Source organism: Colias croceus, chromosome 2 (assembly GCF_905220415.1).
Source record: "Colias croceus chromosome 2, ilColCroc2.1".
NCBI classification, from domain to species: Eukaryota; Metazoa; Arthropoda; class Insecta; order Lepidoptera; family Pieridae; genus Colias; species Colias croceus.
The window spans coordinates 3,437,832-3,451,807 of record NC_059538.1 but is presented as its reverse complement, the minus strand read 5'-3'; the positions used below and the strand labels follow the sequence as shown (position 1 = coordinate 3,451,807).

Sequence of the window (13,976 nt, the reverse complement as noted above, 5' to 3'; positions counted from 1 at the left end):
GTCTTATCCAAACTGCAAATCGAAAGTCTGCACTATACATACGCTGGAGGGTGGTAGCGGTGGCCGCTGGCCGTCGCGCACAGTTCTGCCGGGCTGAGGTAACGCGCGGACGTCAAACATAAAACATGAGGATTTGTGCACAGTTCGCGTTTTTCGCTTGCATCGCGTATGGTATGTATATTGTTTTCTTTTACCTAATAATGCACACGTGATACGCATTGTCGCGAATTTCCACAAAAAAATGGTCTGGAATTTAAAGTTGAATTTGGAACAATTTAACCGCCATTTTTGAAAACCGGAATTTCATTACCCAAAGCTTGTATTTATGATAATATCTAGCATATAAGTAATTAATAAAATGGTCAAGTGTGATTATGTAAACTGAAAAATGATAAGTGTTTGTTTAAACTTATATTGTCCCAGATACCTACTTCATAACTATTATGATGGCAGAAACGTAAACATTTGGAAGTAATAGGATAATTAAATACAATTTGACTAATGTGTCAATGAAAACAAAACATGTCACAATGTCCGTATACAAGTAAGGGACACCTAATGTAGATGAATATTAAGTAGATGCTTTTAATAGGAAGCAATACATCGTTATTTGGAATATCAAAGAGTAATAATCATAATTTTATCGTGTTTTAACTCTAGATATTACATTATTTATTTTTTGCAACTTGGTAAGTTCTTCAATTAGAACAAAATGTCATAGGTAGGTTGGTGGTGGTATATATTATGCTTATAGTAGTAATCTATACTTATACTAATACTAATATTATAAAGAGGAAAGGTTTATAATTATGCAGTTCAGTACATACATATATGCATGTATGGTTTTCACGCATAAACTACTGGACAAACTTTAGACCCTGGGAAAGAACATAGGCTACCTTTTATTGCGAAATATGTACCACGGACGAAGCCGGGGCGGACCGCTAGTAGAAAATATATGTAGGTTCACTAAATTCTTCACTAAATTTATTTACTAAACGTTGCTCGATCATTATTTGTCGCAGCTCATGCGAACTAGTTTTATTTTAATTTTTTAAACCCACTTTAAAATGACGGTGACCTTTAGAGTTTCGACAAATAAATTATTGAGATTGGAACAGGATTTATATTTAATCGTCAGATGTAAAAAATAACAAGCGACTTCATATTTATTACATGTTTAAATATTATGTATTTAATGGATAATACGATTTAACTAATTAACATAACGTTTACAATTCGTAGATGTAGAAATTAGTAAACACATTAAAATAATGCAGTTTGCCACGTGCCGTACTTTCGATACATAGCAGTGTCTGAACTGTTAAATCACAATTTCAGTCAATAGTAATGTAGCTTTTCAGTAGAAAAAGTATGCTGAGAAATATCATTCGCTTAATATATTCCAATATGTATAAACAAACAAAGATGAGAGAAAACAAGAAAAACCTGCTGAATTTATTTTTTTATAAATATAACCTCAAATATAGTAGCTTGTGATTTTAAGAAATCACAATACTTTATTAATCTGACATTTTAAAATCCATAAAATTGAATAATATAACTATCTTAACAGTGTTTATTAATGCAAAAGATGACTGTCAGGTTAATTATGAATCCGAGTTCTAATACGCAGTAAATAAACGATAATTACATGATGCATCTCAATTATATCAAAGTAGATACAATATATAATATGCTAAGTACCTACTCCTTTAAACCATAGTATAAAGAGAACAAGTAAGTTTAAACACATAGTCGATGTTGGGTCATATTTTACTTTCCATTGTAGTTCATGGTCCTTTTCTTATTATTTATCGTTAAAAATTAATTCCATTATCCGTGAATATATTATGAATTTTACAGAAGTTAGTACCTACTTGTGTATCAGTGTTCTTCCTTTCATTGAAATGTGAATCAATCTTTAATAGAATCATCAACTAGTTAATATTGTCACATTATTGTACACATGAAAACATTACGTGGTCATAATTACTCCAAGATAAAGTGATTACTAATAAACCTTATTTGCATAAGTATGAGAAACATCTCTGTGAGGAATAAAGCTTTTATATTGATTTATAATCTAATTTTATTATAATTTTGAGTCGTTGTCTGGACATTGACTTGGACCGATTACCTCATACTTAAATTCAAACTAAAGTATTTATTTATTCAATTAGACTTGTTTTATCTTTGACAAATTCATACATCGAATTGCTTAGTTTTCACAGACCACTTAATGATAAATTATGTTACAATTAACTCAGGTATTTATGACAAAGGAACTGGATATAACAACTTTAAAACAGTTGCTTAAGACCTAAAAGATTAGAAAGGTCCTGGGGTAGGTTTTGGTATACAGGTTTTCAACTGCGCAATATTTAATACAATATTGCGTATTCTGAGACTAAGGATATTTACGAAATTATTTATTGGAATTTGAACTGGAAATGATAACAAGATTACCACGCAAATGAATGTTAAATAAGAAAAGTAAATGTCCTTTTTGCTGCTTAATACATCTAGTGAATGGGCAAAGTCGTCTGCCCCCAACAGGAATATTTTTCTCCATTTTGATACCACATTGCTGGTCAGTTTTTATTGGTCGATCTTCCTCGAGACAAATGGACCAACTCAAACATAATTTTAAATTGAAAATAGTCTGAGATTAGTTAGTTCAAAAAACTCATTTCTCGACACGACACGAAACGACATTTTGGTAGTTTTATACGATAGTATTACTTGTACATTAGTTTCATAAATAAGTTGTATAGGACCAAAATAGTAAAACTCGATATCCATAATTTTTTTGTGTTTAAATTAATATTCTTATATCATAAGTGGTTCTGGTGAATTATAACTGGAGCCAATTTGGTGGAGCGTTGCCCAACGGCCATTGGAAAGGAACGTAACGTTTGTTAAATTCAAGGCTTTTACGCTCGTGGTTGTTGAACATTTATAAAAACTACAAATTCTATATTATTGTGGCCAGGTGTTAGTAAATAATATCGGTTAAAAATTATTGGAAATTCCATAAAATTTATCTCTGTACATTTAATTTGACGCCCAAGCTATCCGTGTATCAATACTTGTCTTTTAGATGCTAGTTTAAGAAAACAGTTATATGTTAAACTAGCTTCCGCCCACGACTTTGTTCGTGCATCCCCATTTTTCCCCGTTCCCGCAAGAATTTCGGGAAATCCTTTCTTAGGGGACACTTACGTTATGACATCTACCTGCATGCCAAATTTCAGCCCGATACGTCCAGTGGTTTGGGCTGTACGTTGATAGATCACTATATCAGTCACATTTGAGTTTTATCTTATATATATATAAATCTCGTGTCACAATGTTTGTCCTCAATGGACTCCTAAACCACTTAACCGATTATAATAAAATTCGCACACCATGTGCAGTTCGATCCAACTTGAGAGATAGGATAGTTTAAATCTCAAATCGTTTTAGAGATCGTTTTGAGAAGGCGGACGAAGCCGCGGGCGGTAAGCTAGTATATTATAGACTAGTTGCTAGTAAATGTATAGAAATGCATTTCTATTATTGATGTGATGTGGATTATAAATAAATGTACTATTCTGTAACTAAAAAGTTAAATAATTGACTGCAACTATTTGAAAAATCAACTGATTTAAATAATCAACTGTTAACTGTAAGTGTTACGTGATAATTAAAGATTTTGTTGAACACTTAAACGTACAAAAATAAAAATATTACAAATGTGACCGTATAACCGAAAAAATATTATTATATAATATGATTCATATACTAAATTGGCTTTAGCGAACAAAATTCCTGTCATTGGACATATTTTTTCTACTTCTAATTTAATATTACTCGTTATATACAAGTTAGTCTGGTTTAATTAAAATAATTAATTATCAATATAAATTAAATCGTTTTGTGCTAATTTACGTTGAAACACGTAAATCATATTAATCATACGAGACAGTATAACCTTTAGTACTGTGAGTATATAAATTGCCACATAATTGCTGGCACTTTCACTGCTTGGTAAATGAAAAGGTTTCATTCATTTAGAGGTTAAGTATTCAGAGTAATAGTTCGTTGATAATTCTTACATTTTTATTTAATCTACTTACAGACATAAAAATGTCTATGAATTTTTCATTGAACATGTGTAGAAAATTAAATGTACATGAACATGTGTAAAAAAAAAACGGAGAAACGACTACTTGTAGCTCATACGAGTAAGATTATACTGATTTAACTGATGTTACCAAAATAATGTATGGCCTAAATAATTTTAATACCTATAGTAAGTATAGTTAAATGAATGATCTTGAAAATCTATAATCTCATTATACATCAAGGATAACTAAATGAATCAATCTATATCATGAGTTTTCAGTTAGGAAGTCTGTCATAAAAATCATATGATAATGTTATTAAATGTGACGTGATCTCTGCGCACGCGCCATCCACAATTATGACGATAACATCATTCATACGAAAGAGTTCAACGCGCGAGAGTTAAACGCACACATCGTAATAGTTCTTACTTCTTCTTTAATATAATTAGTACTTACATATTATAATAAATTATTATGAATCGATAAAAAAACCTGTTTAGTGTAGTGGCGATGTCCATTTTTATATCTATTCGTGTTTTATAACAAATATATGACATTTAGAGATTTAAGTTCATACTCATGTATTACCTAATTTGTATTTTGTTATAATATTATTTTTCAAATAATTTTATTCTAACTTAACTGAAAATGATTGATTCCCAGACAATACTGAAAATAACAAAAGATCGTTACATAATCGTGTCCATTCAGATGTCGTGGACTCCGGAGATATTTGTGGCTATTGTGTGGCGAAAGTTGTCATGTTACGCATGTTGTGATCACTCCACGTAATATTTGTATTTGATAATATCTGCGGAATAAAACTATTGTTCTATCTGTGTATAACGTTATAATAGTCTTTACACAATAAATTAATATGTTTAGCAATAAGCCTTTTGTGCTAATTATGCTTTTGTATTACTACCTCTTTTTGCATACTATTGTTTTATCATATTTTGTACAAGAATTATAAACAAATAAATAAAAATTGCTGTCGCTTATAAACTTATGCATTAAAAACTTTGAATAATACCTTGATTAATTTAAGTTTATATTGTATAACTAGCTTCCGCCCACGACTTTGTACGTGCGTCCCCGTTTTTCCCCGTTCCCGCAAGAATTTCGGGAAATCCTTTCTTAGGGGACGCCTACGTTATGACATCTACCTGCATGCCAAATTTCAGCCCGATACGTCCAGTGGTTTGAGCTGTGCGTTGATAGATCACTATATCAGTCACCTTTGAGTTTTATATATAATATATAGATTTTATTTAGTCATAGTTTATTCCGTACATTGTCCCCGTGTGTATATTGTTGCTTCCTTATCATTTGTATTGTAAAAAATATTTCTTGATATTTCAAGGTAAACAATTTGTTAAAATTTGAATAACTTATCAATATTATATTATTATGATTAGTCAAAAAATAAATAGTTTCTCTAGAGCTGTTTAAATACATTTTTATTGCTTTATAAATAAATTATTGATTCATTTTTACATGCAACGGTAAAATAATAATAGGTATCCGCAAACATTGATGTTATTGAATTATTCAGGACTTACTTCAATAAAATAAGTTCAATAGTTTAATAAGATTGATTACCTGAAATCTTCTCACCAAAACATTCAAATTTTATATTACCTTAAACTACATTAATATTCGCACAGCATTGTAAGGATGCACCCTGGGGTTAACGCCTCTGACCGCAAACTGAGAATTTCACTTCCATCTCTGACTAGAATAGCAAATACTTACGTAATACAAGCCTCTTCTTCCGCAGTACGATTAACTTTATCAATTCGCTTCCTCTTAAATCTAGCTTTAATTTAAACATTCTCACATTAAATACAAGAAACTTTAAGGATATCTGCATTAAATGCATTTGTTCTCATTATAATGTTAAATACAATTAAGAAGAAATTTATTTATTTAACAATGTCTGTAATATTGATAATAAAAAATATTTTATTGATATTTTTCACGACAATTGTAACAAATCCGCAAGAATTTAAAGGAATTAAGTATCTTAATTTTGTTAATTTTTTATTTATTTTTTGCTTTGTGTACCACATAGTGACTTGACTCAAAAATCATGTTGTGTTATCTTGTAAATGTTTGTCGCAATTGTCTTTTTTTTTGTTATATTATGTACCCTAGCTCGTAAGTATTGTTGTGACTGATGTTGGGTGACCTAAATAAATCAAATAAAAATTAAATTAAATTAAATATCCGTATACATAAAATGTATATAAATATGTAATAATTAAGTAACTAATGCAAAAGAAGCAAGTTCTCGTTTGTCAAATATAAATGTACCTAACTAAAGTATTAACTGCTTCGTTGAATACTAACAGAACCGTCATCCAAATTTGGATAAGCTCGATGCCCTCAAAAGATATAGCTAAGCCATATATCACTTTAATCAGGGTTTATCTAACGCTACTTACGTATTCGATAAACTCTCATTATGCACAAGTTATATATACAGTCGTAAGAATCAGTTGTATCTTGTTTTAAATAAATGGATAAATCGCGTATGTAACATGAGCATGATGTTACATAAGGGTCGCGAGATGAACAGGTTCTGTTTCCGCTTAAGCAATAAATCTTCATTTATGGTATGACTGACAGTTCTTTATTCCGTGGTCGAATTTATACGATATTCTATTTATAATGTGGTATACATAATCACAATATATAATGCTGATTGATCGTTTTTATGAACTCGGCGTCCTTTAGATTAAAATACTAGTTGTATCAGATGAAACGTTAAGGCATTATATTTATGACATTTTCAACGGACTTTAAAAATAGTAGATCCTCTTTTCGGTTGTATTTTTTTTTGTTACTTCAGAACTATGGCTTGGGTGAATAAATTTGGATGATTTGTTCAGTTGGCCCCCTTTAAAAATTTCGTTTATTTGTGATGATATTTAAAGTAACTACTACTATTAGTAGTACAGTAACATTGCCCAATTGCAGTTTATATGTAAGTACTATAGTAGTATTTCGAACTTGTACGATGATCTTGTCATAAAGAAAAAATAAAAAAACGCAAGAATGACCATTGTATTGCTAGTATCAATGATTTAATCAAGCCGCTATCGGTTGCGTACGCGTCAAGGCTGACCACTCGCTCGTACGACTTTCGCTCGCTACATGTGCCACTAAAATGTTTGCTCTTATTCTTGATTATTTTCAATAGAATTGGCAGTACTTGTACATATATGTTATAGCAAATCCTTTGCAAAAGACCCATTGAAGAGGTATGCAAGATTTCTGCTCGGCATATGTCTTGCATAAAACCATGAGTATTATAAAAAGATGACTGAATTCTTTTTTAATCCATAGATAAGTGGGGTCATAATTTCAATAGCTAAACTATCAACAATAGTATAGATATTTAAACACTCGTACAATCTTAGTTTAATGCGATAAAATAAATGCTATCCTAAATACAAGCCTACTCTAACTCCTATCTCTTACACTTACTGTATTACCTATTTATTAATCATATTAATTATTATTCCTTTCTTATAAAATACCCATTCAACTTATAAAATACCAGCAGCATTTTACCTTAACATTCATAATTACCGATAATGAACACATTTCAGAACATTAAATAAATGTCGCAAGGTCGCGGAAATTACTCAACCGTATAGAACTTTTCATCATATAACCGTTTTGTAATACACTTCAAGACCTTACAAACGAACTCACATAGATATTGTCATTTTTGCTATATCGAATTATTATAACCCAGTTTAATTCAAGTTCAGTTAACATGCGTAAAATTGCGTTTCAATCATGATTATTAATTTCCGCATAAATATTAATTTAACGCATTGTCCATTCAATAATAGTCAGAATTAAAATAAGGAAAAGGATATGGTAAATAATGCCCCTTTCTTAGAAACGTTTTAAACGATGCTTTAACTGATTACTACTTTCTTTAAAAACATTTTTATTTTTGCTCAAGAAAGAGAAAAACAAAAGATGTAATGCACAAATATAAATTGTATTCACTATCTATCCACATAATATTTATCTCTGGCTTTAATTATTACTGGTATAGTAATTGTTAATTTCACTGGTATTTAGTCCGTTTTTTAATTTGATATCCTCCTATTTATCACTTACTAACAAATTCAATGACTACTTTTAATGTATTTATCGATTTCCAAGCTACATGAAAGTCATTCTTATATGTATTAAACCTTCACATAAAAAATCCCTTTTAACAAATTTTCTCCCTCGTCCTTTATTTATATTTTTTTATATTGCAGCGTTTACCAATTAATATATTTTCCAATTTCTATGAAATTCACTAAAATATTTGTTTACATTACTGAAATATTGTGAAGTACTGTCGTGAAATTACTTCGTGTAAATGAAAAATTACGTAACCGTGATTATCTTAAAGTACGTACACGTAATAAGAAACGGTTCTATTATTTAACGTCACACGAAATCGTGATCATACTATAATTATACCATCTTAACAACGTTACGGTTATTTTGCAATCTGATCTAGTTGTCGTTTAACATTTAAACCAGTTTTAACGTTTATTCAAGTATTATAATTTAAAGTTTTATGATAACTACAAAATAATTGAAGGATACAATTACCTCTACACTACATTTACTTATTACTAAAAATGTTATAATAACCCATAAATTTATCTATTAAATTGCTTATAAATAAACACATTATCTTTTTGCAAGTAAAAATGCGTCAATTATTTCATCTTTCATACGCCTGTTCAACTGCAATCAATCAGCTAATAATCAAAAGTAACCCCAACACCTGATTGGTTGGAGCCGACCTCATATGCGCTTGCGCAACCGACACGCTTCAGCTCCTCGCGTAAATGTCGTTTATCATGAAAGTTATCTTTAATTATTGTTTAGCCCTGATTTATCCTGCAATCAAGTTTTTGTGCAGTTTCAAAAAAGATTTCACGGTTTTAATTGTAAATGGGGTGTTTAAGTGGCATATAACATTTTTAAACGATAAAATTAGTATGAATTTGATTACTCATATATAAAAATGATAATGAAGATCTATATGTTGAATGGACCAAAATATTATAGAAATCTAACCAGATACAAAAAATGCTGAATATAATAAATAGAATGACAAAATAGATCCTGTGCATGTGTATAAATTTTTTAAATTCAATATTCATATGAAATTATCTTTTGATTACAGTGAACGCGGGCATATTATTACAAAATGCACCTGCTTGTCCAGAGCAATATGGCGTACAGGTAATTATTTATTTAATTTTTGCAATAAAATGTAGGCCATATTACATTATATAATTTTTAAATAAAAACGATTGAATTGAATGGCATGCTTTAATTCGGAGTTGGAGCGAAACATAACTCTTACATTTTTTATACCTACTTAGTTTATAATAGGGTAATTGCGCTGGTTTGCCGTCCAGCTTCTGTTTTCGTCCATTTGACTGACCTGCTACAATCACGTGCGTAAAACTTGAATACAAACCTACCTTCCCGCGCAAGTTTGCACTTTTTACGGTCCATAATGTTTAAGCAACAGTACTATCAACATTAAAATTTGATTTGACTAGAAGAGAGTTCAAAAAATTAACGTAAATGTGGCCGCTTCGCATACGTGCCTTGCAGATGTCATCGCGCGAGAGAAAAATTTGCCGGCGAGAAAAGTTCATGGTAAGGTAAATCACTGTTTTAGCTAGTTTACGTAATGTTTTTGGTACGTATGTTTATTTATAAGCATAATAAACGCAATTATAAGTGTTTATCATACATTTTTATAATACTCTTCGAAATATTAAGTGGACGGATACTAGGTTACCAAATTCTCAAAATATTTGGTTTTCGTCCAAGTGGACGGAAACTCAAACAGCTACGTGAATATTTGTTAGGGTCATTTTACTTTATCGGACCTTTAAAATACTGAATAGTTTCTCCCGAAGTGATCTTTATTGCTATTAGTTTAGTTTTTTTGGTTTCCGTCCACTGCTATGTCAGTGCTGCCAAAATAAAAAAATATTTAAAGAAGTGGACGAAAACTAAATTTAGCTTTAAATGTTTTAGTTTTCGTCCATGAATGAGTATTGGAGTATCCAAAAATTAAATATAGCCATTCTTTTGCATTACTTTTCGTCTATTTTTACGTATTGAAAAGTTTTCTATTCAGTATCTTCCTTATAAATAATTGGTGAGGGCCAGAGTGTTGTAGGTAGGTACCTAATATTGTCATTCATTCAGTCATGTATCATTCTCCTTATGTGAAGTAGAGTCAATTATTCGTAGCATAAATGGGGGTAGGTCAGACATAATACACTGTATTTTTCTTGATTATCATTCACTTGAGTATCATCTTTTATTCTAGGTCTGTTTTGCCAATGCAGTATTTTTTTATTATACTTAGGTACTCAACGTATCCTCAGAAAGATCTTATTGTTTTTAGATGGCCTCGAAGGAGTCTAAGAAATCTAGAAAAAAAAGACGCTGCGTACACTGAAGATTCTGTAGCTAAAACTTATTATTATGGCTGTGTGTTTATAGTTCGTTTCATTTGATAAACAAAGTATTAGAATGAAATTTTTTGTTGTTAGAATGAATATTTCTGTTTTTTGATGTTATTTCTTAGTCCTGTAATTATTACTTGTTTCATTTACATTGTAAGGAACGCATTCCTTTCTTTATTACGAATGATTATACAGTCATCACTAACGCCTATAAGGACTGCCAAGTGCTACATAGATCTCAGTGTTGACTAGTTATATTGATTATTATTAGTAAAACCACAAGTAAAACTAAACCTGGGTAGTGAGAAATTGTAATGTTAATTAAATAAACGTATATATTTATCTGTAATTGATTTTAAACTTAATAGTTGACCTACCCTCCTTTTTCTACACGGTGGTCGAAAACTAGCTTACACTAGGACGAAAACCAGTTTTTTTGGACGAAAACTAGCATTTACCCTACTTTTGCAGAAAATAATTTAAATAAAAAGATACATCAAAATGATATATTTTCCCTTAATATTATCTTAAAGAAGACTATATAAGGACTTAAAAAAAAATTATATGTTTAAGGAAGGGTGCTCCAAAATATTTATTTCGTATCACAAAGTTGGCAACTCCTATAATTGGACGAAAACCAGCGCAATGACCCTATAATATTTAAATAATATTCGTAGAATATTAACGATGCTTTCTACTCTGTGTGGACAAGCAATGTACCTAATTAAGATTGAAATTTATTTCAATATTATATTAAATTCCTATATATTTGTAAAGATATATATTATTTATGTGTCGCTTCATCAGTATGTTACGCGCAGTACTTACCATCTCACGACCCAATTCGTGCCGTATATTTCGTGCTATGCTAAACAACCAATCCATCGGTTGATCTAATTATACTACTTATACATAATACCTGTAACATTCTATTAGAGAGTCATTACGTTATTATCGACAGTAAAGACTTTATTAAAATTACATAGGTGCTTATTACGAAAAAACATGACTCCTTATTTACAAATATACCCATGATGGCAGTCAAAATCATCCGATTAAAACTATTAAATTCAAGTAGTCTCTACTATCAAGGTATCAAGAAATACTTTAGAATAAATACGCACAATTGATGGAAAAATAGGAGTAAAGTCGTGAACAGAATCTCCTCTTCTCTTGATATAATATACAGTCATGTAAAAATCTGTCTAAACTATATCATTATAATCCGCAGGCGTACGCACACCCCGAATTGTGTGACCAGTTCTTCCTGTGCACAAACGGTACATTGACGGTGGAGACCTGTGAAAATGGCCTGTTGTTCGACGGCAAGGGCGCTGTGCACAACCACTGCAACTACCACTGGGCTGTCGACTGTGGGGAGAGAAAAGCTGACTGTGAGTTTCAAGCTTCAAAAGCAGTATTTGCAGGAATAAGAAATACGCTTATTTTCGCATGTATGACTTTTACCGTGTAAAACCGAAATTTAATGAGAAGAAGCATTATTTCTTTTAAGAAATACTAGAAAAAGAAATTGCTGTATGCATTGCTTATTGTTCGTTGTAGAATTAAGTAGTATATGATAAACATTAAGAAAAATAAACCAATTTAATAATACACTTCTCTTTAAAGTTATCACGACTTATTTAGAAACTAACATAAAATATACAGTTAGTAAGTTTTGCTATATTAATATTCCAGTGACGCCTTACTCGACGCCCGGTTGCGAATACCAGTTCGGCATCTACCCAGACAGCGCGGAGTGTTCCACCAGCTACGTGAAGTGCGCCTTCGGGATCCCCAACCAGGAGCCGTGCACCCCCGGCCTGGTGTACGACGAGAGGATCCACGGCTGCAACTGGCCAGATCTGCTGCAACCTTTCTGTAACCCTGAAGGTGAAAAAACTTAATTTAATCGTGCAATGTTGCTTAAATAACTATCCGTTTTTAGAACGTTAATATTTAATACGCATCTTTACATTAAAAATAATGTACCTACTTAAAATAGTGGCTAAAAGCTAAATGAAAATTAACCCTTACTTACGATCATGAATCTTACATATTAATTTCAAAAACATTTGATTGAAGTTATTTTCAAATTTGAAAAGATGCAAAACTTTGATTTGTATAAAATACACGATATGGTACCTACCTTCAACATGTCAATACGGTATTTTATGTCTTATCATTCATAGTATTATTTTATCACCTATATTCTCATATGTTTGAGCCACTTTATATTCAACATTCATGTTTATCTTTACAGCGGTTGTCGGTTTCAAATGCCCAACAAAAGTGCCTGCAAACACGCAGTCAGCGAAATTCTGGCCGTTCCCCCGCTTCCCCGTCCCCGGCGACTGCCACCGACTGATCACCTGTGTCGAAGGCAACCCTCGTCTCATCACCTGCGAGGAAGGCAAGGTCTTTGACGACCAGAACCTCACTTGCGAAGACCCTGAGCTCGTGCCACACTGTGGTCACGCGTAAATGTTCACCTTTATACAAAACGAAAACGAATCATAGTTTTGGAATGAGTGTGGAACTTTATTTCAAATTAATAGGTTAAGATTCATGTTATCCTGTTATGCTTCTTACATAGCAGAATAACTACTATTACTCCATAATTCTAATGAAAATTCTTCTGAAAATCTCGCAAGAATTGGAATTAAGTGACTTAGATCGCCCTGGTTCAGAATTACTTATCATATTTAACTCAAATAAGTAAAATAAACATAATTTTCAGATTAATACATATTTGACTTAACTTTAAAACTCAACTAAGGTCGAAAATAAAACTTATCAATAAAGTACAAGAGAATTACTACAACTTCGATTTTTATATCTTTTGAATATAGGTATATTCAGTCGATAATTTCGTTTTCGTTTTGTAATATAACATCGAATGGAATATATTTCCACCGAATCCTACTGTTTATTTATAAAATCTAATATATTTTATCCATAATCTATTCACTGAAATCTAATATATAATTCTCAAACAAGATGACAACAAATATACTTTCATTTGTGCGTGATATTAGTTACCGTAGTTTAACAATATATTATATTATATTGTTTATATTAAAGTCTTTGTGTATATATTTTCATAATACTCAGTGTAAATAAAGAATGATTGAAATGTAAATAGATAAATATTGTATATGAGAAAAAATAAAAAGTTTTAAAATTTATACAGCATTTATAATTATTTACCTAAGTATATTATAGGCCCTCCTATATTCTTGCAATAACAACTTGCAATCCTTGTAGATTGATTTTATAACAATACTATTAGATATAGATTGTAATTTGAGTTTGCAAAATCCAGAATCTGATTGTATGA

At 30.9% G+C, this 13,976-nt stretch overlaps 1 protein-coding gene across 1 annotated transcript; it reads left to right on the top strand.

Annotated features, from left to right (window-relative positions):
* Positions 1–36: 36 nt before the first annotated feature.
* Positions 37–13,247, top strand: LOC123705721 (protein obstructor-E). The gene is made up of 5 exons (XM_045654689.1): positions 37–171; positions 9,328–9,386; positions 11,868–12,030; positions 12,335–12,529; positions 12,900–13,247. Exons 1-5 carry the CDS (start codon positions 126–128, stop codon positions 13,118–13,120), a joined length of 684 nt encoding a protein of 227 aa, XP_045510645.1. The 5' UTR covers positions 37–125; the 3' UTR covers positions 13,121–13,247.
* The last annotated feature ends 729 nt before the right edge of the window (positions 13,248–13,976 follow it).

Bases quoted from the DNA above. Each gene is read 5' to 3' on its own strand.
- LOC123705721 (XM_045654689.1), top strand. From the start codon at position 126: ATGAGGATTTGTGCACAGTTCGCGTTTTTCGCTTGCATCGCGTATG. The intron at 12,031-12,334 runs GTGAGTTTCAAG...TTAATATTCCAG, and splicing joins TGGGGAGAGAAAAGCTGACT to TGACGCCTTACTCGACGCCC. The intron at 12,530-12,899 runs GTGAAAAAACTT...TTATCTTTACAG, and splicing joins ACCTTTCTGTAACCCTGAAG to CGGTTGTCGGTTTCAAATGC.